At 48.6% G+C, this 26,681-nt stretch overlaps 1 protein-coding gene across 3 annotated transcripts; it reads left to right on the top strand.

Moving 5' to 3' along the window:
- The first annotated feature begins 2,482 nt into the window (after nucleotides 1-2,482).
- On the top strand, nucleotides 2,483-25,213 carry SALL2 (spalt like transcription factor 2). 3 transcript variants are annotated; one of them, XM_081167780.1, is made up of 5 exons: nucleotides 11,314-11,509; nucleotides 11,911-11,946; nucleotides 16,023-18,358; nucleotides 20,911-21,373; nucleotides 24,884-25,213. In XM_081167780.1, exons 1-4 carry the CDS (start codon nucleotides 11,401-11,403, stop codon nucleotides 21,343-21,345), a joined length of 2,916 nt encoding a protein of 971 aa, XP_081023906.1. In that variant the 5' UTR covers nucleotides 11,314-11,400; the 3' UTR covers nucleotides 21,346-21,373; nucleotides 24,884-25,213. The 3 variants fall into 3 exon arrangements, with proteins under 3 accessions (XP_081023908.1, XP_081023907.1, XP_081023906.1); XM_081167782.1 differs by lacking the exons at nucleotides 11,314-11,509; nucleotides 11,911-11,946 and adding an exon at nucleotides 2,483-2,598; XM_081167781.1 differs by lacking the exon at nucleotides 11,911-11,946 and having other exon boundaries at nucleotides 11,239-11,509.
- Nucleotides 25,214-26,681: the final 1,468 nt, after the last annotated feature.

Genomic DNA, 26,681 nt, shown 5'->3' with positions numbered 1-26,681 from the left:
AGGGCTGCCACCAACCCAGTAATGACTTGTGCATGGCAACTTCTGCAAGCACAACTTCCACAAGTGCAGCAGAACGTCCCTCCTCCGTCTCCTGCCCTCATTTCCCTGGGTCCACCAATCCCAAATGTGCTCTGTAGGCTTGGGGGAATCCCCAGAGCAGATCTGGGGGTGGGCAGGGGAGAAGAGGAAATTCCTGCTGCAGAGGTTTGCAGAAGTCATTCCGTGCACTGATTTAGTTTGATGGAACACCCAGTGATGGAATCTGGAAAGATCCCTCAAAAGCAGCAGCGTTCGTGGAGCACATCACATGGTTCAGGAGATTCCTCCATCGGCCAATATCTACCAAAGAAAGGTGCGGGTAGCAGGTACAAGAGGGTCCCTCTATTTGTTTTCTGCTTTCCATTTTATGAGCTTCAAGGAGCACAGTCAGTGATCAAGCTTCTTATTCTCCGATGAGGACCTGGAAGACCAGGGTTCAATTACTTAAAACTTCTCTTGGCCTAGCCTACCTCATAGGGTTGTTGTGAAGATAAACTGGAGAGAGGAGAACCGTGTACCTTGTGCCTTGAACGTAAGTGCCTCGTAGGATGGTTGGGAATTAAATGGAATAATAAGTAAATAAAAATCCCATATTTTTCTGCTCATTCTAGATCAGAAACGGACCACTGGTGATTGTGGGCCCCACCATTCAACTCTTCAACTTGTCCATATTTTATGGACAACCAATGCAACACAAATACAAGTCAGGAAGGGCTGACAAGTTTCAGACTCTACACTACTATCCCATAAATGTTCCGGAACCCCATGAAATCTCAGCACCCCTTTAATGATCTCTTCCTCATCTTGGATTATCTCCTCCTTATTTACTTAGCTTGCTCCAGCAATTTAATTTGCACTTTGGCCACCTCATGAGAAGAGAAGACTCCCTGGAAAAGACCCTGATGTTGGGAAAGATTTGAGGGCACAAGGAGAAGGGGACAACAGAGGACGAGATGGTTGGACAGTGTTTTCGAAGCTACCAGCATGAGTTTGTCCAAACTGCAGGAGGAAGTGGAGGACAGAAGTGCCTGGTGTGCTCTGGTCCATGGGGTCACGAAGAGTCGGACATGACTAAACGACTAAACAACAACATTGCTGTCGTGCCCATTTCACAGATGGGGAAAATGGAGGCTCGGCTGCCACCTTATCCAAGACAATTTAAGAAACCCATATCTTGGATGGGTTTGAAGTGCAGTATCCTGCACCCCAGATCTGAGCACCAGCCACTCAAGCACATGATCGCATTTCTCTTAAAAGTCTGATACCCAGTCTTCCAGGCTCACCTAATGACTCACAACAAAGTGAGAGATCTGCATCTTCCTTTAAAGTGGCAGATATAGGGCAGATTCTAGTGCCTGAACCAGGGGTCAGCAACCTTTTTCAGCAGGAGGCCGGTCCACTGTCCCTCAGACCATGTGGTGGGCCAGACTATATTTTTTTGGGAATGAACAAATTCCTATGCCCCACAAATAACCCAGAGATACATTTTAAATAAAAGCACACATTCTACTCATGTAAAAACACGCTGGTTCCCGGACCGTCCGCGGGCCGGATTGAGAAGGCGATTGAACCACATCCGGCCCCCAGGCCTTAGGTTGCCTACCCCTGGCCTAAACTAACTTTTTTGCAGGATGGGACTCTGAGGTGCCGAGGCAGAGGGTAGCTTATAGGCCTAATGGGGAAAATAAAAACTGACCAATTGCTACATCTGGATGGCATCCACCTGAGAGAACTCAAAAGTGAAATTGCTGGTCTTCTAACAAAAATATATGTCCCTCAGTCCAGCCTCCTTACCCAAGGACTATAAAACGTCCACTGTAGTACCAATTTTTAAAAAGGGATCCAATGGGATCCTGGAAACTACAGGCCAGTTGGCTTAACATCTGCCGCAGGAAAACTGGTGGGAATTTTTCTGAAAGGTAACATAACCAAGCGTTTAGGAAGACAAGCTTCACTGAAGCACATCCAGCCTGTTGGACACATAATATTAGTGAACTGTAAATCTCCGTGCATGCAAACCGCATTTGAACTGGCATAAATTCTTTGGGCCCCATCAAATAAATTTCACCTCTAGCAGGGAGTCTGGCCTCGCACCACAGAGGTGGCTGCATTTCAGCGTTAAAAAGCAGATGCTCTCCTATGTGGTGGTTTTTTTTAAAAAAATTGCAGAGGACTGGGATAGCAGGGAAAGAAGGAGTTAATTTTGCCCTCTCCCTCTCTCTCTTCCCACCCCCTCCCTTCAATCCTTGCTAGTACAAAAGAAAAAGAGTGTTCAGAAAGATTAAGAGTTTTGCTTTTACAATGAGGTTCACAAAAGCAGGAGGCGTGTCCCTTAAGTATGTGTGAGTGTGGGAGAGGAGGGGGCTTGGGTTTGGGGGGGTGCTGGAGAGATCCCATTCCTGAGAGAGAGAGGGATCAGGTGCCCACTGGCTCCCCACCAAAGAGAGAGAGAGACTTGGGGTCCCCTCCCCAGCCCCTCCGCAGGGATGTCTCGGAGAAAACAGCGGAACCCCCAACAGCTCATCTCCGACTGTGAAGGTTCCACAGCCTCTGAGAACGGTGGGTTCCTGGAGGGGAGGGCGTTTTCTTTTGTGGGGGGGGGGTGTCAAGGAGAGCTGGCAGGTGCCATGGGTATGGGGGATGGCGACAGTGTGGGAAAGGGCGCGTCGTGGGGTGGGGGCACACCAGGAGCTGGGTGGCAAGGAAGGGGTGAGAAGGAGGCGAAAGAGAAAGAAAGTTTTGTTTCCAACTGGAAGGAAGTTGTTAGGAAACTCCGAAAGTATGCTTTGTAACTAGCCGGTTGCCTGTATGTTCAGGGTTTGGGTCTCTCTACGGTTTACTGACACGCTCAAAACACCTCTATCTAGGAGCATAAATCCTGATCGTATAAAGGTGCCATGCTTAGATACACATGCATTTTGTCTGTTAGTACTGAAGTCACATAAGAACTTTCTTTCCATCCTCGTTTTCTTTCTCTCTCTTTCTCTCTGACTTACCATCAGCAACCAAGCATCCACTAACATAATGGCCTCTACAGGAAGGATGGGCAGTGATATTTAAAAGCTTAGACACAGTCGCCAGAACATTCAATGGGTTTTCAAGGCCCCAAAGACCAACTGACTCCCAAAATGCATGCCATTTCTGACCGCTCCACAAAAATTATCCCAGGAATCATCCGTTTGTCAATAACTACACGGTGGGTCCCTTGGAGGTGAGGGCTGAAAATCCTCCCATGCTTTAGGGGGCAAGGAAGTGTTGTGTACATGAGTGATGCAATATAAATGAAATAATCATAAACCTTCCAACAAGCCTGCCAGGTAGGCCAGTTAACCTCACTCATGCTCATTTTACCCACTGGGTGGGCAGAACTGAGAGCGAGAGAAAATTGGTTCACATAAGGACATCTAATGGGTTGGTGACTGAAGGCCTTTCCGGGTTAGATCTCAGCTTGCCACTATACCCCACCTCTGAGCCCCATTTGCGACCCAGATATTTCCATCCTTTAGCTCCCATTGCCACACAGATATATGTTGTTGATGTTGTTGTTGCTGTTGTTGTTACTATTACTATACCACCCTTCACAGGGTGTAAATCTGCACAGGTGTAAATCACAGGGCGGTTTACAATATAAAAACACAAAAATACATAACCTAGTAACAAACAAAAACAATAAACCCCACCACACACGCCCAGTTTAAAAGGCCATATTGTTTAATTAGCCAAAGGCCTGGGAAATGAGGAATGTTTTTGTCTGGTGCCTAAAGATATGCAATGAAGGGGCCAGGCAAGCCTCCCTGGAGCCACCACCAAAAAGGCCCATTCCCATTTTGCCTCCTCACAGAGGAAGCACCTCGGATGATGACTCCAGGGTCCTGATCAGTTCATATGGGTGGACGCAGTCCTTGAGGCATTGCAGTCCTGAGCCCATGCCAAACTAGGCCATAGTCCGCTACAAGAGTTCAGGCGCCTTGTAGAAAGGTCTTGGTAGAGCATGACAACTTCAGGTGACTCAAAGAAGTGAGTCAAGCTGCATTGATCAGGAAAATGGAACGAGAAGGAGGAGCCACCACCCAAGCTGACCGGTGTGAAATAATCAGCATGACCACAACCCAAGCAATTTCTTTCATTATCTACAGCCCAGTCCTAGGCACATTTAGTCGGATGCAAGTTCCACTGTGCCCAGTGAGTCTTATTCCCCAGTCTTCAGGACTGCAGCCTTACACACTATGGCTAGCACCATTTTGTTACATGCCTGCCCACGTTCTTGTTTCCCTTGCACACAAAGGCTGCAACCTGGCACACATTTACTTAGGAGTAAGCCTCTGCCTGAACACAGTGTGGCTTTCTTCCAAGTAAAACAAGACTAGGATGGGGCTGTGCATTGATTTTGAGCATGGCATACAGACAGCGGGCAAGGATTTGGCCACCTGTACCCTCCCTCATTCATACACAGCCAATCCATTGCGCCAACTGGAGCATCATTTCTACAAATGTGCCTTGATTCTGCCCCCCCCCCCCAATTGCTATGCTGCTCTCACATGCATTTTTCTGCACCTTCCCTCTCAGGCCCACATCCTGGTACCATGACATGGCCTGTCTCACCCTCTGTTACACAAGTGTGGGATACATGCCCTTCCATGCCATCGCTGCCACAGGCCACTTTCACCTTGTCCTTTCCCACTTTAAACAGCTTCCCCCTCCCCAAAGAATTCTGGGAGCTGCACTTCGTTAATTGTGCCAAGAGTTGTTATAAGGCCAATATTCCCCTCACAAAGCAACAGTTCCCAGAATTCCCTGGGAAGAGGGACTGATACACCACTATTTTCCCTGCAGAGCTATAATTCCCAAAGTTTCCCGAGAATTCCCCTATTGATACATTGCTATTCCCCTCACAGAGCTACAATTCCCAGAATTCCCTGGGAAGAAGGATTGAACTACTGGGGGAATCATAGCCCCAAGAAGGGAATAGAGGGGTTTCCTAACAACTCTTGGCAACCTCCGCAAATTGCAGCTCCCAGAATTCTTTGGGTGGGGTGGGGGAAGCCATGATGGTTTAACGTAGCATTATAGCGCTTTAAAACTGTGACGTGAATATGGCACAGTCTTTCTGAGTGCTTTCCTCGACATCTCTCTCGTGTGTGTGTGTGTGTGTGTGTGTGTGTGTGTGACTCCCCTCACCCCAGAGAGCCAGGAAGAGATGGTCACACACATATGCATTCTGTCACACTTCCTCACACACATATTTTTGCCACACACTGCTTCTTTTCTCTCCCGCTCTCTTTGCTCTTTGTGCTGTTGCTAAGTAACTCGCAGAGTCCTAGATAGTCTCTCTTGTGTTAAGTGAGGTCTCTCTTCCCCCATCCCCCGGTTCCCCATCACCCACCTCATCTCGCTCTCCCCCCCCCCACCGCCCCTTTTCAGTCCTTTGCTTGTGGCAACTGGACTGGATTGACTCCAGCTTCCTCTAAGAATCTGTACTGGAGCGAGAAATCAGGATGGAGGCTGGTGGAGGAAAGGAGCGGATTTGATGCATCCTTTCGCTCATCTCCAAAGGAGTAAATTCAAGCTGGTGAGGTGCAGTAAAGTTTATGGTCCCTTTGAGAAAAGTTTATTTAAGGGAAATCTGAGCACAGTTAAGCATGGATTCCTGAAAGAAGAAGGACAACAACAATAATAATAAAATAATATATTAACTATTCCCCAGCCACTCTGGGCGGCTCCCAACAGAATATTAAAAACACAATAAAACATCAAACATTTAAAACTTCCCTAAACAGGGATGCCTTCAGATGTCTTCCAAGTCAGGTAGTTGTTTATTTGCTTGATGTCTGGTGGGAGGGCGTTCCACAGGGTGGGCGCCACTACCGAGAAGGCCCTCTGCCTGGATCCCTGTAACCTCACTTCTCGCAGGGAGGGAACCGCCAGAAGGCCCTCGGAGCTGGACCTCAGTGTCCGGGCAGAATGATGGGGGTGGAGACGCTCCTTCAGGTATACTGGGCCAAGGCCGTTTAGGGCTTTAAAGGTCAGCACCAACACTTTGAATTGCACTCAGAAATGTACTGGGAGCCAATGCAGATATTTCAAGATCGGTGTTATGTGGTCTCTGCGGCCGCTCCCAGTCACCAGTCTAGCTGCCGCATTGTGGATTAGTTGAAGTTTCCAGGTCACCTTCAAAGGTAGCTCCACATAGAGCACATTGCAGTAGTCCAAGCGGGAGATAACCAGAGCATGCACCACTCTGGCGAGACAGTCTGCAAGCAGATAGGGTCTCAGCCAGGTTTATCATCCTGCACAAGCAAACATCATTGGACAATTTTTTGCTTCCCCAAATATATGGTGTGCACTCCAACCTGGTGCTTCCAAGTAAATGCACCCAGGTGCCCGGGTGGTATCTCTTAGAATCCTGCTCCAACAGAACACAGTGATTGGTTGGGAATATAGGGGATGGGGCAATCTTTTGGAGATCCTGGTTCTAATGTGTGACAGGCTCCACTACCTTATAGTAGGGTTGCCATATTTCAAAAAATGAAAATCTGGACATGCCAATTGTGGGCTACATCCAGGAAATTCCAGAAGTATGGCAATCCTACCTTAATAGTTGTGATGAATTTTAGTGTTGAAAGAAACCTCAAAGGTCCAGTTCTGTGCTCACTGCAGAGCCGATAACTCCTTGTGAGCAATTGCTTACCTACGTCTGTGTTAGACGAAAGGTGTTAGATTTCATAAAGTATTTGCTGCTTGTGCTGTCGTTGATATTGTCTGCACATGGGAGAGAAAAGGTGCTGCTGGAAGCTGGAGTTCGATGACACGTCAGTTTTTAAGACTTGCTTTCATATTCTATATTTCTGGATTCTGGCAACCAACCTCTTGTGAAGTATACATTAAGCTGCAAAAGCGCAACCCCACATATAGGTTGAACCCAATGTACAGTGGTACCTCGGGTTACATACGCTTCAGGTTACAGACTCCGCTAACCCAGAAATAGTACCTCAGGTTAAGAACTTTGCTTCAGGATGAGAACAGAAATCGTGCAGCGGCAGCTGGAGGCCCCATTAGCTAAAGTGGTGCTTCAGGTTAAGAACAGTTTCAGGTTAAGAACGGACCTCCGGAACGAATTAAGTACTTAACCCGAGGTACCACTGTAACTATGTTAAGCTCATCCAGGTACCAAACTTGCAGAGTTCCTATGCTCTGATTGCAAATTATATAGATTTCAGTTCACTTGAGAGAACAAGTCTGTTGCACAGACCCCACAAATGTGTAGCTGCATGACTTCTTATTCCTAAATGTGATAAAACATGTTGCAAGAAACCTGAGAACCTGCTGGTGCCTCTCTCAAAAGGAAGAGTCCTTTGCTTCTCTGGTGGTACAGTCAAACCTCGGTTGTCGAACGTAATTAAGTTCCGTAATATGAACTTCTGAAACGTTCGACAACTGAGGATCAAAGGGCGGTCAGCAAAGTCAATGGAGAAAAAAGAAAAATACTCTCTGGAAACCGTTTGGCTTCCGAAAATCATTCAAAAACTGGAGTAGTTACTTCCAGGTTTTTGGCATTCGGGAGCCAAAACGTATGATAACGGAGGCATTTGGCAGCTGAGGTTTGACTATATACGCTAGATGGAAAGTCCAACACTCCCCACATATCTGAAGAATGCCTTCCCTGGCACTGGCCTACCCAGTAACTCATCTGTTTTGCACACAGAAGGTCCTGGGTTCAATCCTTGCCATTTCCAAAAAGTTCCCTGTCTGGAACTCTGATGAGCTGCTGCCAATCAGTGAAGACAACACTAAGCTAAATGGACCAATGGTCTGATGCAATTTAAGGCAGGATTCCTATTTGGTAAGATCTGCAGGAGGGGCCCAGCTCGTGGGAACTTCACTAAGTTCAGTCAGTGAGGTTATTGCATGACGCAGGGCCTTCTCCATGGTGGCATCTCAACTATGAAGCTCCCTCCCTGTAGAGATCTGTTTATCCACTTGTTTACATTTAGGCAACGGATGAAAACGTACCTGTTTTTGCAGGCCTTTAGGATGCATTGTAACTGTTTGCCTTTGCACATCGTTGTTGGCTGTTCTGGTGGATTTGTTTCTTCTGAGGCTCTTATCCGTGTGCCTCCTCCTCGAGATGTCTGGAGGGTGCCAACATGAGAACGGGGCCTTCTCTTCAGTGGCTCCCCATCTGTGGAATGCTCTCCCCAGGGACGTTTGCCTGGCGCCTTCATTATACACCTTTAGGCACCAGGCCAAAACGTTCCTTTTTAACCAGGCCTTTGGTTGATCCAGTTTACATCTTATGCCCTTTTAAAATGTGGTTTTTTTGGGGGAGGGTGTTTTTATTTTGATTATATATATTGTGGTTTTTATGTTGGTCTTTTCTTTGAACCACCCTGCGTCCTCCGGGTATAGGGCAGTATATAAATTCAGTTAATAATAATAATAATAATAATAATAATAATAATAATAATAATAATAATAATAATAATAGTGCAGTGGGATTTTACTTGCGTTTTCAGTATTGCATTTTTTCTTTTTCTTGATGTCCTAGGCTCTCACAAGAGCAAGGGTGGCAGTGCTGTTTTTCTCTTATAATGGCAATGGCACCCACCTGATTTTTGATTTGTGATTTTATATTCTGATTTTATCCTGTGAACCATCCTGAGACCTGCATGTATAGGGCAGCATACAAATTTAGTATTTTTAAAATAATATTATTAATAATAATAATAATAATAATAATAATAATAATAATAATAAAATAAGCTTCAGTTACTTCTTTCAGGTTGCAGTTCTGTATCAAATTAAGAACTGGAAGCTAGGAGGTCACATAGGTCCTGTGTGAAGTCTTACAGTATGATAATAAGGGCTGTAGCTCTGTGGTAAAACAGGTCAATCCCTAGCAACAGAAGTGGGAGAGAAACCCTTGCTAAAATCATGTTGAGTTAGATGGACCAACAGTTTGACTTGGGATAAGGCAGCATCTTGTGTTTATTCCCACAGTTTCAAAGTGGTACAGTGGTACCTCGGGTTACAGACGCTTCAGGTTACAGACTCCGCTAACCCAGAAATAGTACCTCAGGTTAAGAACTTTGCTTCAGGATGAGAACAGAAATTGCACGCCGGCAGCGGGAGGCCCCATTAGCTAAAGCGGTACTTCAGGTTAAGAACAGTTTCAGGTTAAGAACGGACCTCCAGAACAAATTAAGTTCTTAACCCGAGGTACCACTGTATCTAGATGTGCACTGGCGCAGAAGATGATAACATAGATGGGCAACTTTGTTTGCAATTTGGGAATCCATCTAAGGGGAGCCCCTCTCCTTAAAAATAGATTGCGATTAAGATTGTTACAGATTTCTAACCTACCTTTCAGGGAAAGTTAGTATGATGCTATGGGGAGAGTGCTCGACCTAGGAGACCAGAGTTCAAAACTCTACAGTGGTACCTCGGGTTAAGTACTTAATTTGTTCCGGAGGTCCGTTCTTAACCTGAAATTGTTCTTAACCTGAAGCACCACTTTAGCTAATGGGGCCTCCTGCTGCCGCTGCGCTGCTGGAGCACAATTTCTGTTCTCATCCTGAAGCAAAGTTCTTAACCCGAGGTAATATTTCTGGGTTAGCGGAGTCTGTAACCTGAAGCGTATGTAACCCTGAACCATATGTACTTGGTCCTGAAACACCCTGGGTGACCTTGGGGGCCAGTCGCTGACTCAACCTTACCTACCTCACAAGGTAGTTGTGGGGATTAAGCGTGATGGGGAAGAACCAGGTATGCCACCTTGAGCTCCTTGGGGGGAAACGTTAGGATATAAATGCAAGAAATAAAATTAAGAGCATAGATGAAAAGTACACTGCCTTGAGCTTCTTGGAGGAAAGGTGAAATAATATAAATGCAACATTTAAGTAAATATATACAGTATATTGTTGTAGGGATTCCCACATGGGGCAGCTGCATATTCCTGCATTGCAGGGGGCAGTGGCGTAGCGTGGGTTGTCAGCACCCGGGGCAAGGCAAGTAATTTGCGCCCCCTAACCCGTGGATTTGCGCCCCCTAACCCTTTTTTAAAAAATGATATTTATTAGAAGTTTAAAGATTACAAAAGAAAGAAAAAAGGAAAACAATAAAAAGTTTAACAGAACATACATTACAATACATAAAAAGAAAAACATAAAAAATACAACAATACAGCAAAAAGAAACAAAAACACTAAAACACACATCCAGTATTCCATATCTTTACCTTTCATTTACTTGTTTCATCGACCTCCTCACACCTCCCTTTTTTGTATTCTAATTCAATTAACTATTTCAGCAAATTCTTTCTATAATTTATCTTAACGGTCTAGCCTTAAATTTTTTCATTTTAGCCCATTATCAATCAGCTTTTACCATTAAATTTTAACCCATTTATAACCCTTTTTTCATATTCTCTTAAATCATTACATGTAGTCCATCACCTTCATCTGCCATTCTTCCAAAGTGGGTAAATCTTGTGTCTTCCAATACTTTGCAATGAGTATTCTTGCTGCTGTTGTAGCATACATAAAGAAAGTTCTGTCCTTCTTTGGCACCAATTGGCCGACAATGCCCAGAAGAAAGGCCTCTGGTTTCTTCAAGAAGGTATGCGCCCCCTAACCCTAACCCCCAGATGTTGCGGCCGGTGCGGCTGGCCCCCCCTGCACCCCCCACACTACGCCACTGGCAGGGGGTTAGACTAGATGATCCTCAGGGTCCCCTCCAGCTCTACAGTTCTATTATTAAATGTGGCGGGGAAGAACCAGGTACAGTGAGCTCCTTGGGGTGCGGAAAATTGGGATATAAACATGGGCGTAGCCAGGAATTGGGGAGGAGGCCTTTTGTTGGAGGGGCAGAATCTCAGTTTGCTATGTATCTTTATGGATTATTATTGATCGGAGGGCAGGTGCCCCTCCCTGCCCCCAATACAAATGAAATATTTTTTTTAACCAAAATTAAATGTACGCTGCCTTGCTCCTTGGACGAAAGGTGGGCTAATATAAATGCAACGTTTTTTAAAAAATTGAAATGTGTCGGTTTGCAAAAGGTCCGGGTTTTTTTTTTGGGGGGGGGCTCCTAAAAGCAGGGCTCCTCCTTCGTCCTGGCTTGGCCCGCTTGCCTCCCTCCTCCTTCCCGGCTCTCCATCCCTCCGTCTCCAGGTGCGCTCCGGAGCCAGGGCGCACGGGGGCGCAGCGCCTCCTCCTTCCATCGGCGGCAGCCGCCCTCCCGACACCAGAGGTCCCTGCTGCGGCCGGGTGGGAGCCGCTCTCGGCAGCCCACCGCTCGTCTGGCCGCCGCTTGCCTCCTCCTCTTCCTCCATCCTCCGGGATCGGAGGCGGCCGGGCGGGCCGAGATGAGCGGCTCCCGAGCGCACGGAGAGCAGCAGCAGCCGGAGGAGGTGGCGGCGTCGGGCGACGGAGCCGCGGGCGCCGGCGGCGACTGCAGGATGGGCGAGGCCGCAGGTGGGCTCCTCGCCCCTGTGGCTGGTCCAGCCGGCTGGGGAAGGGGAGAGGGGGCGACCTGGCGGCCGTGGCCTCCTAGGAAGGGCTGGAGGGGAAGCAGCCGGGCCCAGAGATCTCCCTCCAGGCGCCCATCTCTCCCCACGCGCTCCTGCATGCCATCAGCCCGTTTACGCATCCATCCTAGTAGTTTATCCTGCCCCTTCCCCCCCCCCCACCCAAATAGCCAGACAGGCTCCTATTTGATTTGCCATGCCCTGTTTGTGCCTTTCCGTCCCCATTGTCTCCATCCAGAAGTCAGAACCCCCTGTTAGCTGTTCTGTAGTAATATGGTGGATAATTTTCAGGTGTGCTTCCTTCTTTTCTGCCTTCCTTCCTTCCTTCCTTCCTCCCTTCTTTTCTAGAGAGAACGATGTATGAATGGGCAGAACCTTGCAAAGGTGGGTTGCTGGAGAAGGGGATTTGCAAATTAGTTGGATGTGGGTTGGGCTTTCAGGTAATTAAAAAAAAAATGTTTGCCATGGTGATCCCAATCTTTCTTTTCCATTCTTAAAATTGCATGAGATCTGTTTGTCTGCCTTCCCATTTTGTAGGATGATAGGATTTTGGAGTTGGGAGGGATCCAAGGGTCATCTAGTCCAACCCCCTGCAATGAAGGAATCTCAGCTAAAGCATCCATGGCAGATGGCCACCCAACCTCTGCTTAAAAACCTCCAAGGAAGGAGGTTCTTTTATATTTTTGTTTCCTTCCATTTATAATAATAATAATAATTTATTATTTATACCCCTCCCATCTGGCTGGGCTTCCCCAGCCACTCTGGGCAGCTTCCAACAAAATATTAAAATACAAACATTAAAACCTCAAACATTAAAAGCTTCCCTAAAGAGGGCTGCCCTCAGATGTCTTCTAAAAGTCTGGTAGTTGTTTTTCTCTTTGACATCTGGTGAGAGAGTGTTCCACAGGGCGGGTGCCACTACCGAGAAGGCCCTCTGCCTGGTTCCCTGCAACTTGGCTTCTCGCAGTGAGGGAACCGCCAGAAAGCCCTCGGCGCTGGACCTCAGTGTCCGGGTAGAACGATTTCTTTGGCATGCCTGCCACGTTTTGTGATTCTTAATGTCAGATTTATGTCCGTTTATTCTTTGGCGTAAGGTTTGGCCTGTTTGTCCAATGTAGAGAGCTGAAGGACACTGTTGGCATTTGATGGCATACACAATGTTAGACGTCTAACAGGCCAAACCTTGCGCCAAAGAATAAACGGACATAAATCTGACATTAAGAATCACAAAACAGAGAAACCAGTAGGAGAACACTTCAATCTCCCAGGACATTCTATACAAGATCTCAAAGTAGCTGTTTTACTACAAAGGAATTTCAGAAATAGACTGGAAAGAGAAGCTGCTGAATTACAACTCATTACCAAACTTAAAACCATGGAGAGACCTGGTCTGAACAAAGACATTGGATTCTTATCTCATTATACATGACAAAGCCATTTTTCACCTTCTCACCCCTTGCCTTTTCCTGTAAGACCTATTACAGTCGTTAAGAGTCGTCAACAGGCTCTCTCAGCTATCTGCCAATCTCCCATTCCCACCATCCTTCTGAGTAATATCCCTCCCCACCTTCTCACTATATAGAAGGATCTGGCAACTTCTGTTTCAGTGTATCTGAAGAAGTGTGCATGCACACGAAAGCTCATACCAAGAACTAACTTAGTTGGTCTTTAAGGTGCTACTGGAAGGAATTTTTTTATTTAGAAAAAAATTGTGCAGGTTAAGGCTTTCGGTGGCTTTCTAGCCTTGATGGCTTTGCTCTGCCTCCATAGTTGAAGGAGGTGATGCTTCTGAATACCAGAAGCGTACTGGAAACTGCAGGAAGGGAGAGAGCTCTTGTGTTAGAATCCTGCTTATCAGTTTCCTATAGACATTTGGTTGGCCGCTGTGAGAACAGGATGCTGGACTTAGACAAGCCACTGGCATGAGCCACTGGGGCTTATCTTATGGTCTTTCATTTTTTCTTTTTAAAGTATTTGCAAAACCAGGTACTTGCTGGTGGGGGGTAGTGTGTTAGGGGAGGGGGCTATTGCAAGGCAGCTGCTTTTGCATGGAGAAGCTACTGGGCTCACTGTACGACATCTCCAGCTTAAAGAACCTCCGATGGAAGGACCAGAGTTCCGAAAGAGCGGCTGTCAGTCAACCCTCGCCATTGGCCAAGCTGCCCGGGGATTCTGGGACTTGTAGTGCAACACCATCTGGGAATCCCAAGCTTGACAAATGCTGCATTAACTAGATGTATAATATAATTAATATAATACAGTATACAGTGGTACCTCAGGTTACATACGCTTCAGGTTACATATGCTTCAGGTTACAGACTCCGCTAACCCAGAAATAGTGCTTCAGGTTAAGAACTTTGCTTCAGGATAAGAACAAAAATCGTGCTCTGGCGGCGTGGCAGCAGCAGGAGGCCCCATTAGCTAAGGTGGTGCTTCAGGTTAAGAACAGTTTCAGGTTAAGTACGGACCTCCGGAATGAATTAAGTACTTAATCTGAGGTACCACTGTATGTTTACATCAAAATATTGGCAGATCCTGAGCAGAGAGAGGGTTGTAACACAAGTTGGAGGACGTACCTAGTTGTGAGCATTAAATGGGCCAACTTCCTTATACAGTGGTACCTCAGGTTACAAACACCTCGGGTTACAGACTCCGCTAACCTGGAATTAGTACCTCAGGTTAAGAACTTTACCTCAGGATGAGAACAGAAATCGCGTGCTGGTGGCATGGTGGCAGCGGGAGTTAAAGTGGTAGTTAAAATGGTACCTCAGGTTAAGAACGTTAAAGTGGTACCTCAGGTTAAGAACGTTAAAGTGGTACCTCAGGTTAAGAACGGTTTCAAGTTAAGAACGGACCTCCGGAACGAATTAAGTTCTTAACCCGAGGTACCGTCTACACTGGCCAGCAAAGTTTCAAGCAAGGGACATCTCCAGCCAGTGTTAAGATACTCAGTTATATAAGCTATGCACCAAATGGCACCTTAAACCAAGGTTTAAGTTTGCCAAAATGGAATGCCTAGTTGCCATTTTGGGGCCAGATGGCTCGAAAGTCGTGTATTTTTCAATATGACTTTTTGGTTCCAGAAATTCATTCCGATGGTGCAGATAAAATATAATGGATAGAATTCTGCAGGATGTCTTGCTAGTGTGTGAAAACAGCCCAGATCCAAGGATCCGCAGGCACGCACCTCCAGATGGTGGAGACGTCAAGGCACCATCCTGACGCCCAGGCATCTTCACTTGGTCACAAATGGCCGATAGCCAGGTGCAAAATGTGCCTGGCGAAATTTGAACGCTTGTTTCCAGCCATAAGAAGAACCTTCTGGATCAGGCCAGTGGTGTGTGCTGTCTAATACAGTGGTACCTCGGATTAAGTACTTAATTCGTTCCAGAGGTCCGTTCTTAACCTGAAACTGTTCTTAACCTGAAGCACCACTTTAGCTAATGGGGCCTCCTGCTGCTGCCGCGCAATTTCTGTTCTCATCCTGAAGCAAAGTTTTTAACCTGAAGCACTATTTCTGGGTTAGCGGAGTCTGTAACCTGAAGCGTATGTAACCTGAGGTACCACTGTATCCTGTTTTCACAGTGGTCAACCAGATGTTTGTGGAAAACTAGCAAACAAGACCCGAGCAGAGGCACACTCTCCTCTCTGGTGGCTTCTGGCCGCTGGTATTCAGAAGCATAACTGCCTCTGACCAAGGAAGCAGAGCAGAGCCATCATGATAGCCACGTCCTTCATGTAGATGTCAGAGATTGAAGCTGGGACCTCCTGCATCCTGTTTCCGTTCACTAAAATCTGAGTGTTGCCACTAGCTTCTAGCTGATCTGCAGTTGTCCTGTGCATCTTTTTGGTTAAAGATAAGGTGGGCTTGGTTGCCAGAGTGCTGTAGTGGTTGGAGCAGAGTACAGTGGTACCTCGGGTTACAGATGCTTCAGGTTACAGACTCCGCTAACCTAGAAATGGTACCTTGGGTTAAGAACTTTGCTTCAGGATGAGAACAGAAATTGCGCGGCGGCAGCGGGAGGCCCCATTAGCTAAAGTGGTTAAGAACAGTTTCAGGTTAAGAATGAATTAAGTTCTTAACCTTAGGTACCACTGTATCTCAAGCTTGGGTCTCCAGCTGTTGTTGGACTACAACTCCCATCATCCCTGCTAGCTGGGATGGTGGGAGTTGGAGTCCAACAACAACTAGGGACCCAAGTTTGAGAAACACTGGGTTAGAGTGTCGAATTAGGACTTGGGAGACCAGGGTTCAAATCCCCACTCGGCCCTAAAGCTCACTGGGTGACTTGGGGTGAGTTGCTCCCTCAGCCTAACCTACCTGGGGATTAAACGGGGAAGAGGAGAACTACGGACACCATCTTGGAGGAAAGTATGGGATATATGAATGTGATGAAAGAAATAGATTGCTGATCCAAAATAACCGCACCCCCTTTCTCTCTGTCTCCCTTTCTCTGCAGGAGATACTGGGGACGAGACAGCCCCCTTATCCTGCCCCGCCTGCCGTACCAACTTCAAGGATCCCTCCGAGTTGTCCGCTCACGTGGATTCCTGCTGCTCGGAGCAGCCCACCTGCTCCTCTGCGGCGGCAGCTACAGCCGCCGCTGGTCAGGACCACTCCAGCCTCTCCTCCTCGTCCTCCTCTTCCTCGGTGGAAGTCCGTCCCGAGAGCCCTCAGAGCATGGACGTCGAATCGGGGACGCTGCTGTCTGACCCAACCCAAGAAGCGGCCCTTCCCCGGCCCCCTCCCCCGCCTCCCCCAACACTGCCCGCCTCCTCCACCTCCGTCCCCGCCGGGCACCTCAACATCCCCCTCATCTTGGAAGAGCTCCGGGTCCTGCAGCAACGCCAGCTGCACCAAATGCAGATGACCGAGCAGATCTGCCGCCAGGTGCTGCTGCTGGGGTCCCTGGGGCAGGTGGGCTCCCCGACCCCTTCCTCCGAGCCAGCCCCGGGAGCATCTCTTCCTCCCAAGCCCCCCTTGCCGGTTTTCTCCATCAAAACAGAGCCAGGGAGGACCCAGGCATCCAGCTCCCCTGAGGTCCCCAAGCCTGCTTTCTTCCACCTCTACCACCCTTTCCCCGGAGGCGCCCGAGTACCCAAGGCCGAGCAGCTCCTGGCTCCGGCCTTCCCCACAGCTACGGGCATCCTGGCCGCCCAGTGCTTGGGCACCGCCCGGGGTTTGGAGCAGGCGACGTCTCCGGGGCTCCTGCGGCAGAAGAACGGGGGAGGAGGGGGGTTAGAAAGCAGGCTGGAGGAGAAGCCCGGAGGGCGCCACAAGTGCCGCTTCTGCGGCAAGGTCTTTGGCAGCGACAGCGCCCTGCAGATCCACCTGCGCTCCCATACGGGCGAGCGCCCTTACAAGTGCAACATCTGCGGCAACCGCTTCACCACCCGCGGCAACCTCAAGGTGCACTTCCACCGCCACCGGGAGAAATACCCCCACGTCCAGATGAACCCCCATCCCGTCCCCGAGCACTTGGACTACGTCCTCACCACCTCGGGGCTACCTTACGGCATGTCGGTGCCGCCCGAGAAGGCCGAGCCCGGAGAGGAAACCACCCCTCCGCCCACCGCCGAACGCAAGGCCCTGAGCGCCACCGAGAGCCTCACCTTGCTGTCCGGGGCCTCGCCATCGGCGGCAGCCCAGGCCTTGCCCGGCTTCAACAAGCTGGTTCTGATGAAGGCAGTGGAGGCGAAAGGGAAGGGGGACGAGAACACCCCGCCGGAAAGGGAGACGGAGGGTGCCCGGCTTCAGCTGGGGAAGCTGGTGGGATCGCTGCCCAGCTGGGCCTTGCTAGCCAATCACTTCAAGGCGGGCACAGCGGTGGGGCCTTTCCCCTATGTGCTGGAAGCGTCCCCCTCGGAGACTTCCAAGCTCCAGCAGCTGGTGGAGAAAATTGACCGCCAGGGGTCTCCGTCGTCATCTTCTTGCTCTGCTCCCGTCACGGCCGCCCAAGCTGTGGCTGGGTCCTCCTCCTCCTCTTCCCTGCCCGCTTCTTCGGGGCCCAACCAGTGCGTGATCTGCTTGCGGGTCCTGAGCTGCCCTCGAGCCCTGCAGCTCCACTACGGGCAGCACGGAGGGGAGAGGCCTTTCAAGTGCAAGGTGTGCGGGCGGGCCTTCTCCACCCGGGGGAACCTGCGCGCTCACTTTGTGGGCCACAAAACCAGCTCGGCCGCGCGGGCCCAGAACTCTTGCCCCATCTGCCAGAAGAAGTTCACCAACGCCGTTAGCCTCCAGCAGCACGTCCGCATGCACCTGGGCGGGCAGATCCCCAACGGGGCGCTCCTCCCTGAGACCCCGACTTCGGAAGGGGCCACCTTGGGGGAAGGCGAGAAGCAGCAGCAACCGCAGCAACAGGCCCCTCCGCAAGACGAGGAACTGTCGGAGGAGGAAGAAGAAGAACCCACCGACGAAGACTCCCTGGAAAGTGGAGGGGAGAAGGCCGAGGGGCCCTCCAGCCCGGAACAGGAAGCTCCAGGCCTCACCAAGGAAGGGGGAGAAGCGGTGCAGGCGGAAGAGGAAGACGGTGGCACCAATGCTGCCTTGCCATCAGGGCCTGGAAGCCCTCAGCGGCCCATGCAAGAAGGGGAAGAGAAGGCGGAGGGGGAAAAGGCAGGAGGGGCAGTGCCGCAAGAACAGGAGGAGGAACAGGAAACCGGCGGGGAAGGCCCATCGGAGAAGCAAGAGGGCAGTCAAGCCAAAGAGGGGCCGACGCTGGTTTGTGGGATTTGCAAGCAGGCCTTTCCCGACAGGGCCGCATTGCGCAAGCATGCGCTGGCTGCCCACCACCAGGTAAGGGAGAGACTGTTGCTCTTTCTCAGTGTCTCCTATTATAGTAAGCGTTCTGCCTATCCCCTGTTCCCTTGTCATTTCCTTCTCTATCGCTTTATTGACTCAGGAAGTTGGCTTCACTTGGCGTGCTGTCTGTCCCCCTCTAGAGGCAGAACTGGGGAGTGCAAGGCACCGTTACAGGAAGCACATCTCCCTTACGCAGTATTGACACAGGAAGCTGGTTGCACTTGGTGCGCTCTCTGCCCCCCTCTAGAGGCAGAACTGGGGCATGAAGGGCACCATTGTAGGGAATACGATACCACGTTGCCTCACAGTTCTGGAGTGTGGCAAAGCATCTTTATAGCATTATAATTTTCCTTTCTTCCACTTGGACCACCCATCAGGTTAAGATCACACGGCAGTTCATGATATATTTATTTAGAAGCAACAAAATACAAGTCTGTAGCGATAGAATCCCTGTAAGCGCACATTTATTGAAGCCTGAAGGTTTAAAATGCATCTTGGCAGTACAGCAACAGCCCAGTTTGATTACCCTAGGACCTACAAAGGATTGCAGCTTCCTGTCCCCATGTGGTGTAGCTTGTTGGTGTTTGTTACTTCTTTTTAAATAAATGCTTTTCCCCCAAAAAGGAAATGAAAGTGGCATAGAGCAATAAAGCATGCATGCAGTAAACTAAATGTATTAAGGAAATTACCAGAAAATTTAAAGAAACCGTGTGTGTTTTTTTAAAAAATAACAATAATACTGAAAGAAAAACAGCCTGTAACAACCCCCTCAACACACACACACACGCCTGAATTGTGTGAAAGCACAAAAGAAAGGAAAGCAACATTAACATAACGGAAAAGGGAGGAAGGATTTTTGGCTGAAGGCCTATACCACGGTCGCTAGACCCTAGTTTTCTTGGTCAGAGGCCTGTGCTGCTATCGCCACTCTGCTTCGTCTCTCTCACAGTGCTTCCCAAACTTGGTTCTTCCGCTGTTGTTGGACTACAACTCCCATCATCCCTAGCTAGCAGGACCAGCAAAGAGGCAGTACAAGTTGCAATTTCAGCTGAATTTGGGGGGAGCCGCTTGAAGCATCCTTTGCACCTAACTATTTCATTTCCTTTTGTTCGATTGGCTCTTTACAAACAGCTGAAAGTCTGGGAATTCTAATGATAAACCTGATTTGCAATGGGGGTTGAATAATTTTGATAGCAGCTGTGGATCAAAAGTCTTTGAAACAGCAGAATATAGGCAGCCGTCTATATTTTGATGTTCGGCATAGCACATGTCGGCACCATAGCTGTCAACGTTTCCCTTTTTTTAAGGGAAATTCCCTTATTCCGAATAGGATTCCTCGCAAGAAAAGGGAAAAGTTGACAGCTATGGTGGGCACCATTTAAAGTGGTGTGTTGCTTCCATTGGGAAGCATGCTTAGAAGCCATGGCAAATGATGGAAATGGGACAGGGCCATAGCTCAGCGGCAGAGCATCTGCCTTGTATGCAGAAGTTCCCAAGTTCAGTCACCGGCATCTGCAGGTAGGGCTAGGAATGCCCCCTGCCTGAAATTCCTGGAGAGCTGCTGACCCTCCAAGGGTGCCTATTTTCCAGGGGACACGCCTGATTTAGAGAAGCCATTCCGGTTTTTTATTTCATCCTGGAATGTCCCACTTTTCCTTAGGATGTCCCTATTTTCATTGGAGAAATGTTGGAGGCTATGGAGTTATCCAACACACACACACACACACACACACACACACACACACACCCAAGCCATCTGAAGGCAATCCTGTATACAGAAGCTTTCTTTAAATGTTTAACATTCGTTTTATTATGTTTTGGAAGCCACCCAGTAAGATGTGTGGGGTATAAACAGTAAAATTATCCTTATGGAATGGGGCGTCCCTATTTTTGTCGGAGAAATGTTGGAGGGTATGGAGCTGTTAGTGTAGACAATACTGAGCTGGGTGAACTCGATATGAGGAAGCTTCCTGCCTTCTGGGTCAAACCAGCAGCATTCCTCCCTTTGTGGCCACCCAGACCACTTTAAACCTGTCCTTAAAGACTTACATTGGCTCCCAGTATGTTTCCGAGCACAATTCAAAGTGTTGGTGCTGACCTTTAAAGCCCTAAACGGCCTTGGCCCAGTATACCTGAAGGAGCGTCTCCACCCCCATCGTTCTGCCCAGACACTGAGGTCCAGCTCTGGCGGTTCCCTCACTGCGAGGTTACAGGGAACCAGGCAGAGGGCCTTCTCAGTGGTGGCGCCCACCCTATGGAACGCCCTCCCATCAGATGTCAAGGAAATAAACAAATATCTGACTTTTAGAAGACATCTGAAGGCAGCCTTGTTCAGGGAAGTTTTTAATGTTTGACGTTTTATTGTGTTTTTAATGTTCTGTTGGGAGCTGCAGAGTGGCTGAGGAAACCCAGCCAGATGGGTGGGGGGAATAAATAATATATTATTAATTATTATTAGTAGTATTAGTATTATTACTACTGATGTGAGTGTCCGCTCAGGGTGCCACCTGTGTTAAGTACCCATCTCTTTCTTCTTTCTCCGAAAGGTTAATCTCAGTGGCCACGTGTGGAGCAGCAACCAGGCCCGCCGAGGGAGGCGCCTGCCCCTAGAAGGCCCCGTGCCGGTGCTGTCGGGGGGCCAGGTCAAGCTCCAGGACTTCCTGGGGCGCGACATCCCGGCCCAGCTCGTGGGGGTGGGCCCCCTCTCTTTCTGGAACCAGTACACGGCCTTCCTTTCTGGAGGCCTCCCGACCAAGCCTGCTCACGGTGGGGGTAGTGGTGTCGCTTCCTCCTCCTCCTCTTCTTCGGCATCCAACACGGGCACCCATGGCCTCTTCGGATCCAGCGTCACTCCCGCGAAGGTGGCTCCCAGCGAGGCCAAGGAGAAGCCGCCAGTGGGGTCTCTGCTGCTGCTTCCGCCGCCGCCCCCAGCCCCAGCCCCGGAGGTCATCCCTGAGAACCCAGGGAAGGGGGAGAAGTAACGTCATCCTGACGTAACGCCTCCGTCAGGTAAGGCAAGGTGGAGGAGACCCATTATGGCTGCAACTTTTGCCTGGTGGTGGAGTTGGAAGCTGGGCCCTGCTGGGTTGGGTTGGCATCTGTGTCGAGGGACAAGGGAGAAGTGAAGTCAAGCTGTTGGAGAGTCACAGCGCCTGCTGTGGCTGCAGGAGCCAATGTGGGAGAGACATGTTTTGTTGCAGTTAGGGCAGACGGAGGCATCCCGTTGTGCCTCTGCAGATACACCACGGCAGAGTGTGGTGTAGTGGTTAAGAGCGGTAGATTTGTAATCTGGTGAACCGGGTTCGCGTCTCCGCTCCTCCACATGCAGCTGCTGGGTGACCTTGGGCTAGTCACACTTCTCTGGAGTCTCTCAGCCCCACTCACCTCACAGAGTGTTTGTTGTGGGGGAGGAAGGGAAAGGAGAATGTTGGCCGCTTTGAGACTCCTTCGGGTAGTGATAAAGCGGGATATCAAATCCAAACTCTTCTTCTTTCTGGGCTGTTTCTCCTGTGGTCACTTCTGTGGGTGCACAACCTGTCTGTCCATCTCCAGCCGCTGTGCAACTTTGCGACGCGGAATTTGCTGGCCAAAGCTCAGCCAGAAGTGGGATTTGTAATTCTATGAAATTCTGAAATCTGACCGGTGATAGGATTTGTGATTCGCGGCAAAGGGAGGTTTGGATTCATGGGACCCAGGTGTATGGGCTTGGGTGGACGCTGTTACGAGCAGTGCCCTCGGTGGTTTGCTATGTACGCCGTCACTGCCTTGAGCAATCCACCCCCATTGCTGTTCTGCCCAGTGTATCTGCTGCTGGAAGCCATAATAATAATAATAATAATTTATACGCCGCCCTCCCCAGCCAAGGCCGGGCTCAGGGCGGCTAACAAGCAATAATAAAAACAAGTTGAATGAATACAACTTAAAAACAAGATTAAAATACAACATTAAAACATTAAAATGCAGCCTCATCACAGGAGGAGAAAGGAAAAAAGAAAGAGGGGGAGGGAATCAAATTGACTCCAAACCAAAGGCCAGACGGAACAACTCTGTCTTACAGGCCCTGCGGAAAGAAATTAGATCCTGCAGGGCCCTGGTCTCATGAGGCAGAGTGTTCCACCAGGCCGGAGCCAGTGTTGAAAAAGCCCTGGATCTGGTTGAGGCTAATCTAGCTTCCTTAGGGCCCGGGACCTCTAGGGTGTTACTATTTATGGACCTTAAGGTCCTCCATGGGGCATACCAGGAGAGGTGGTCCCGTAGGTACGAGGGTCCTACTTTGAGATCGTGTGGTGGTGGGGCAGATCTGCTGCCCTCTAGATGTTGCTGAACAACCTCCCCCATCATCCCTGACCACTGGCTATGCTGGCTGGGGTTATTGGGAGTGGGGAGTCCAGCAATATTGGGGACGCCACAGGTTCCACACTCCTGATTTCACTCATGGAAACAGCTTTAAAAGGTGCAAAGCACAGAGAACATTCCTCTTCCACCTCTCACTAGATGGTCCTTGTGTGGGGGAGATGATGGCTCGGATGTGATTGGGGAGGACTCTGCTTTCTAAAATGGGCTGTAGCTCATTACCACGGCATCTAATTTGCACGCAGAAGGTCCCAGGTCCCTTGGCATCGCCATGTACAGCCGGGAATGTCCCCTGCTTAAAAGGACCTGGAGAACTGCTGCCCAGTCAGTGTAGACAATACTGAGCTAAGATGGACCCAGCAGCCTCCAGTAAAAGACAGCTTCCTCTATCCCTACGCTCAAGGCAAGGTAGAGACATTCTGAAGTGGCAGGAAATACAGGCATGGTTTGCATATTCTTTTTCCGGAGCCAGTGTGGTGTAGTGGTTAGGAGCGACAGACTCGTAATCTGGGGAACCGGGTTCGCGTCTCCGCTTCTCCACATGCAGCTGCTGGGTGACCTTGGGCCAGTCACACTTCTCTGAAGTCTCTCAGCCCCACTCACCTCACAGAGTGTTTGTTGTGGGGGAGGAAGGGAAAGGAGAATGTTAGCCGCTTTGAGACTCCTTTCGGTAGTGATAAAGCGGGATATCAAATCCAAACTCTTCTTCTTCTTCTTTCCTCCCAGTGTAAAACTAGGGTTGCCGTACGTCTGGAATTTCCCAGACGTAGCCAGGATTCGTCAGAAAACCCTTCAGTGTCCAGGAAAATCCAGACGTATTGCAACATATGTCAAAAGCGTAGATTTTGGCGTATTTCCTTTAAAATAGCTCAGAAACGTCTCTCTCTTTTTTGAGATTTTGCAAAAGAAAGCTAAACAACTTTTGCCTCCAGTTTTTCACTTTTTGAAATACGACAACCCTGTCAAAACTTCCAGAGTTAGCAAGGAGAGGCGAGAGTAAATTGATGGGGACTTCTGGGTTGAAGGAAGGGAGCACAGCGTGTTGCTGCTAGCCTGGGAATGGCTGTCTTTTGAATGTTTGCCCAGCATCCTGTTCCCAAAAGTATCCAATTGGATGCCTCCAAGAAACCTGTTAAAAGGTGCAGAAGACCCTACTTTCAGTTCCCTGCACATTTAAGGCATTTTTAGATTTCTCCTCAGCCCCGAAAGGCTCCTTGAATAGCTTACAAATAGCAACAATGAGTCAGTCTCCGCTTGCGGTCTAAGAGACAGAACACTTAAGGAAAAAGGGGTGAGGAGGGAAGAGGAAAGCAAGCAAACACATTCACCAGTTCTTCAGTGTTACAAAGTTCATAACAATGAACAGACTTCTGAAAGTTTGGTCATCCACTCTCTGGATCGACTTTGCAGGATGCTTTGCCATGAACAAAGCAGTCACGTTTTTGCGAGGCGGGTGTCAAAGTAGTGATTTGCAAGGAGCTAGACCACAGGGTGAGTGAGTGTGGTTTCTTTTTCCCTAACTTTTTTCTTTTTTTCCCTTTTCTTTTTTTTAAAACTTTATTCCAAAACCGAAAAAGAATTACAAACATCAAATTCAAAATCCATATTCATTTTGTAACATAAGCCTATTACATAAGAGAGAGTTTGGATTTGATATCCCGCTTTATGACTGCCCTAAGGAGTCTCAAAGCGGCCAACAATCTCCTTTCCCTTCCTCCCCCACAACAAATACTCTGTGAGGTGAGTGGGGCTGAGAGACTTCAGAGAAGTGTGACTAGCCCAAGGTCACCCAGCAGCTGCATGTGGAGGAGCAGGGAATCGAACCCAGTTCACCACATTATGAGTCTACCGCTCTTAACCATTATACCACACTGGCTAGATTAAAATATCGCTAATCGCTATAGACTTCCCTTTGCTATATATAAATGCAACGCAATTAGAAATATTATATTAGAATTTTTTATAAATTCCCCACTCCCCTTTACCCATGTGTGATCTCAATATATTTTTCTAACTTCTTCCATCTTGTTGTGTTGTTGTACTTTAATAATTATTCAATTTATTCTTTTATTATTTCCTTGCTTACCCCTGCACGTTTTACACATTATCTATTAATATTCCAGTTCCGGAACCAACTTTTTTCTTTTCCTTTCCTATCTTTTCCAGGCGGAACTGTTTTAGCGATACCCAGGCTGGCGGGGACGCGCCCCTCCCCCCTTTCCCCCAAGCGCAGCCCCGCAAGAAGAGAAGCGGCTCCGGTCTTAATTTTAGCAACATTTTAGTCTTTTACTTTTAAAATGTAGCTTGGATGTCCGTCAGCCGAAAGGCAGGATCCTGTCGCTGGTCAGGGAAGCACGGCAAACACCCTGCACCCTTGGGGAGAAGAAAAAGGAAGGAAAAGTGGGTCTCATTTAGATTAGGGCAAGGATGCCGGTCGGTTCATTCAAGCGAAGGGCAGGACATCTTGAGCTCCCCAATAAAAGCAGTTTGACAGAACTACCAAATCTTTGGCTCTTTCTTTCTACAAAGGGCTGGAGGGGCGCCCAGTTTAGCCCCCTGATGTTGACCCCCAACACACACACACACACTCTGCAATTGATGCAAGCCAAAAGGGTCTCTCTTCACGTACACTTCAAATACAGGTAACTCATAGTTGTGTGAAACTCACAACTCACACACATTTAACTTGCGCGATTGCACGGGTTGGGTGGAATAGATAAATGAATGGAGAGCGGAGGAAACCCAAACTTTGGTAAACAGCCCTCCACCTTGCAGGGGGTGGGAGCAGTTCCCTGGGTTCCTGGCTTTATACATTTTTTTTTAGTACAGTGCTACCTTGGTTTACAACCATAATCCGTTCTGGAGGTCCGTTTGTAAACCAAAACAGGTGGTCACCCAAGGCACGCTTTCGCCAATGGGACCTCCAAAAAAAGTTTGTTCATAATCCAAAAAAAAAAATAAATGGGTGGTAATCCAGAAAAAGGTTGCAAACCGGGACACACACTTCCGGGTTTGACGTGTTTGTAATCTAAAACATATGCAAACCAAGACGTACGCAAACCAAGGTACCACTGTATACATGTGGACCCTCAGTATGTAACTTCCCTGGAAGATGCGAGTTACCTGTAGATAGCAGTCTGTCCAACAGGAGGCAGTGATGAGTACAGGGGAGTCAGAGGGAAAGAGAGCCTGCCCCCCCCCCATATATTTCTCCCCCACTCACCCCTATACCATGTATCTGGAATATTTTATGCCTTTCTCTGAATAAGGGCTGCCTCCTGACAAAATACATCTTAACTCAATTGTATGCATTTTAATAGTTAGCATTTGCATGTGAATAAAGGCAATAATTCTGAAGGAAAAAATTAGTCTTGGGGTGGGCCCATTGAACATAATGAGCATGGTTAAACGGTCTATATTCATTTCCAGTGGTCTACTCTTGAGTTAAAGACTGATGCACTCTTTGCTTTAGAAAACTGCTGCTTGCCTTCTATCACTGTGCCATTGAGAGCGTGCTCACTTATGGCTTATGTGTGTGGTACGGTAGCTGTACTACCCAGGACAGGATGGGGTTGTGCAGGGTTGTTAAGGCAGCAGAGAGCATTGTTGGCTGCCCACTCTCCACCTTAGAGCAGATTTATGCCACAAGGTGCCATAGGAAGGCACTGGACATAGTAAAAGATCCATCGCATCCTGGTCACTGTCTCTTTGAGCTCTTGCCGTCGGGACGGAGATACAGGACGATGAAGACAAGAACGAGCCGTCTTAAGAACAGCTTCTTCTCCAGAGCGATCTCGGCCCTGAATGGGAAGCCTGGACTTTCTCCCTTGCTGTATTATACTCTATTGTTTAATTAGTGTTTTTATGGAGCAGTCAAGTAATTTCGTTGTCCCCGAAGGGGGCAATGACAATAAAGATATTATTATTATTATTATTATTATTATTATTATTATTATTAAAAGCC

The sequence above is a fragment of the Podarcis bocagei genome (genome assembly GCF_964188305.1).
Source record: "Podarcis bocagei genome assembly, chromosome: 13".
Classification (NCBI taxonomy): domain Eukaryota; kingdom Metazoa; phylum Chordata; class Lepidosauria; order Squamata; family Lacertidae; genus Podarcis; species Podarcis bocagei.
This window is presented reverse-complemented; position numbering and strand designations above follow the sequence as displayed.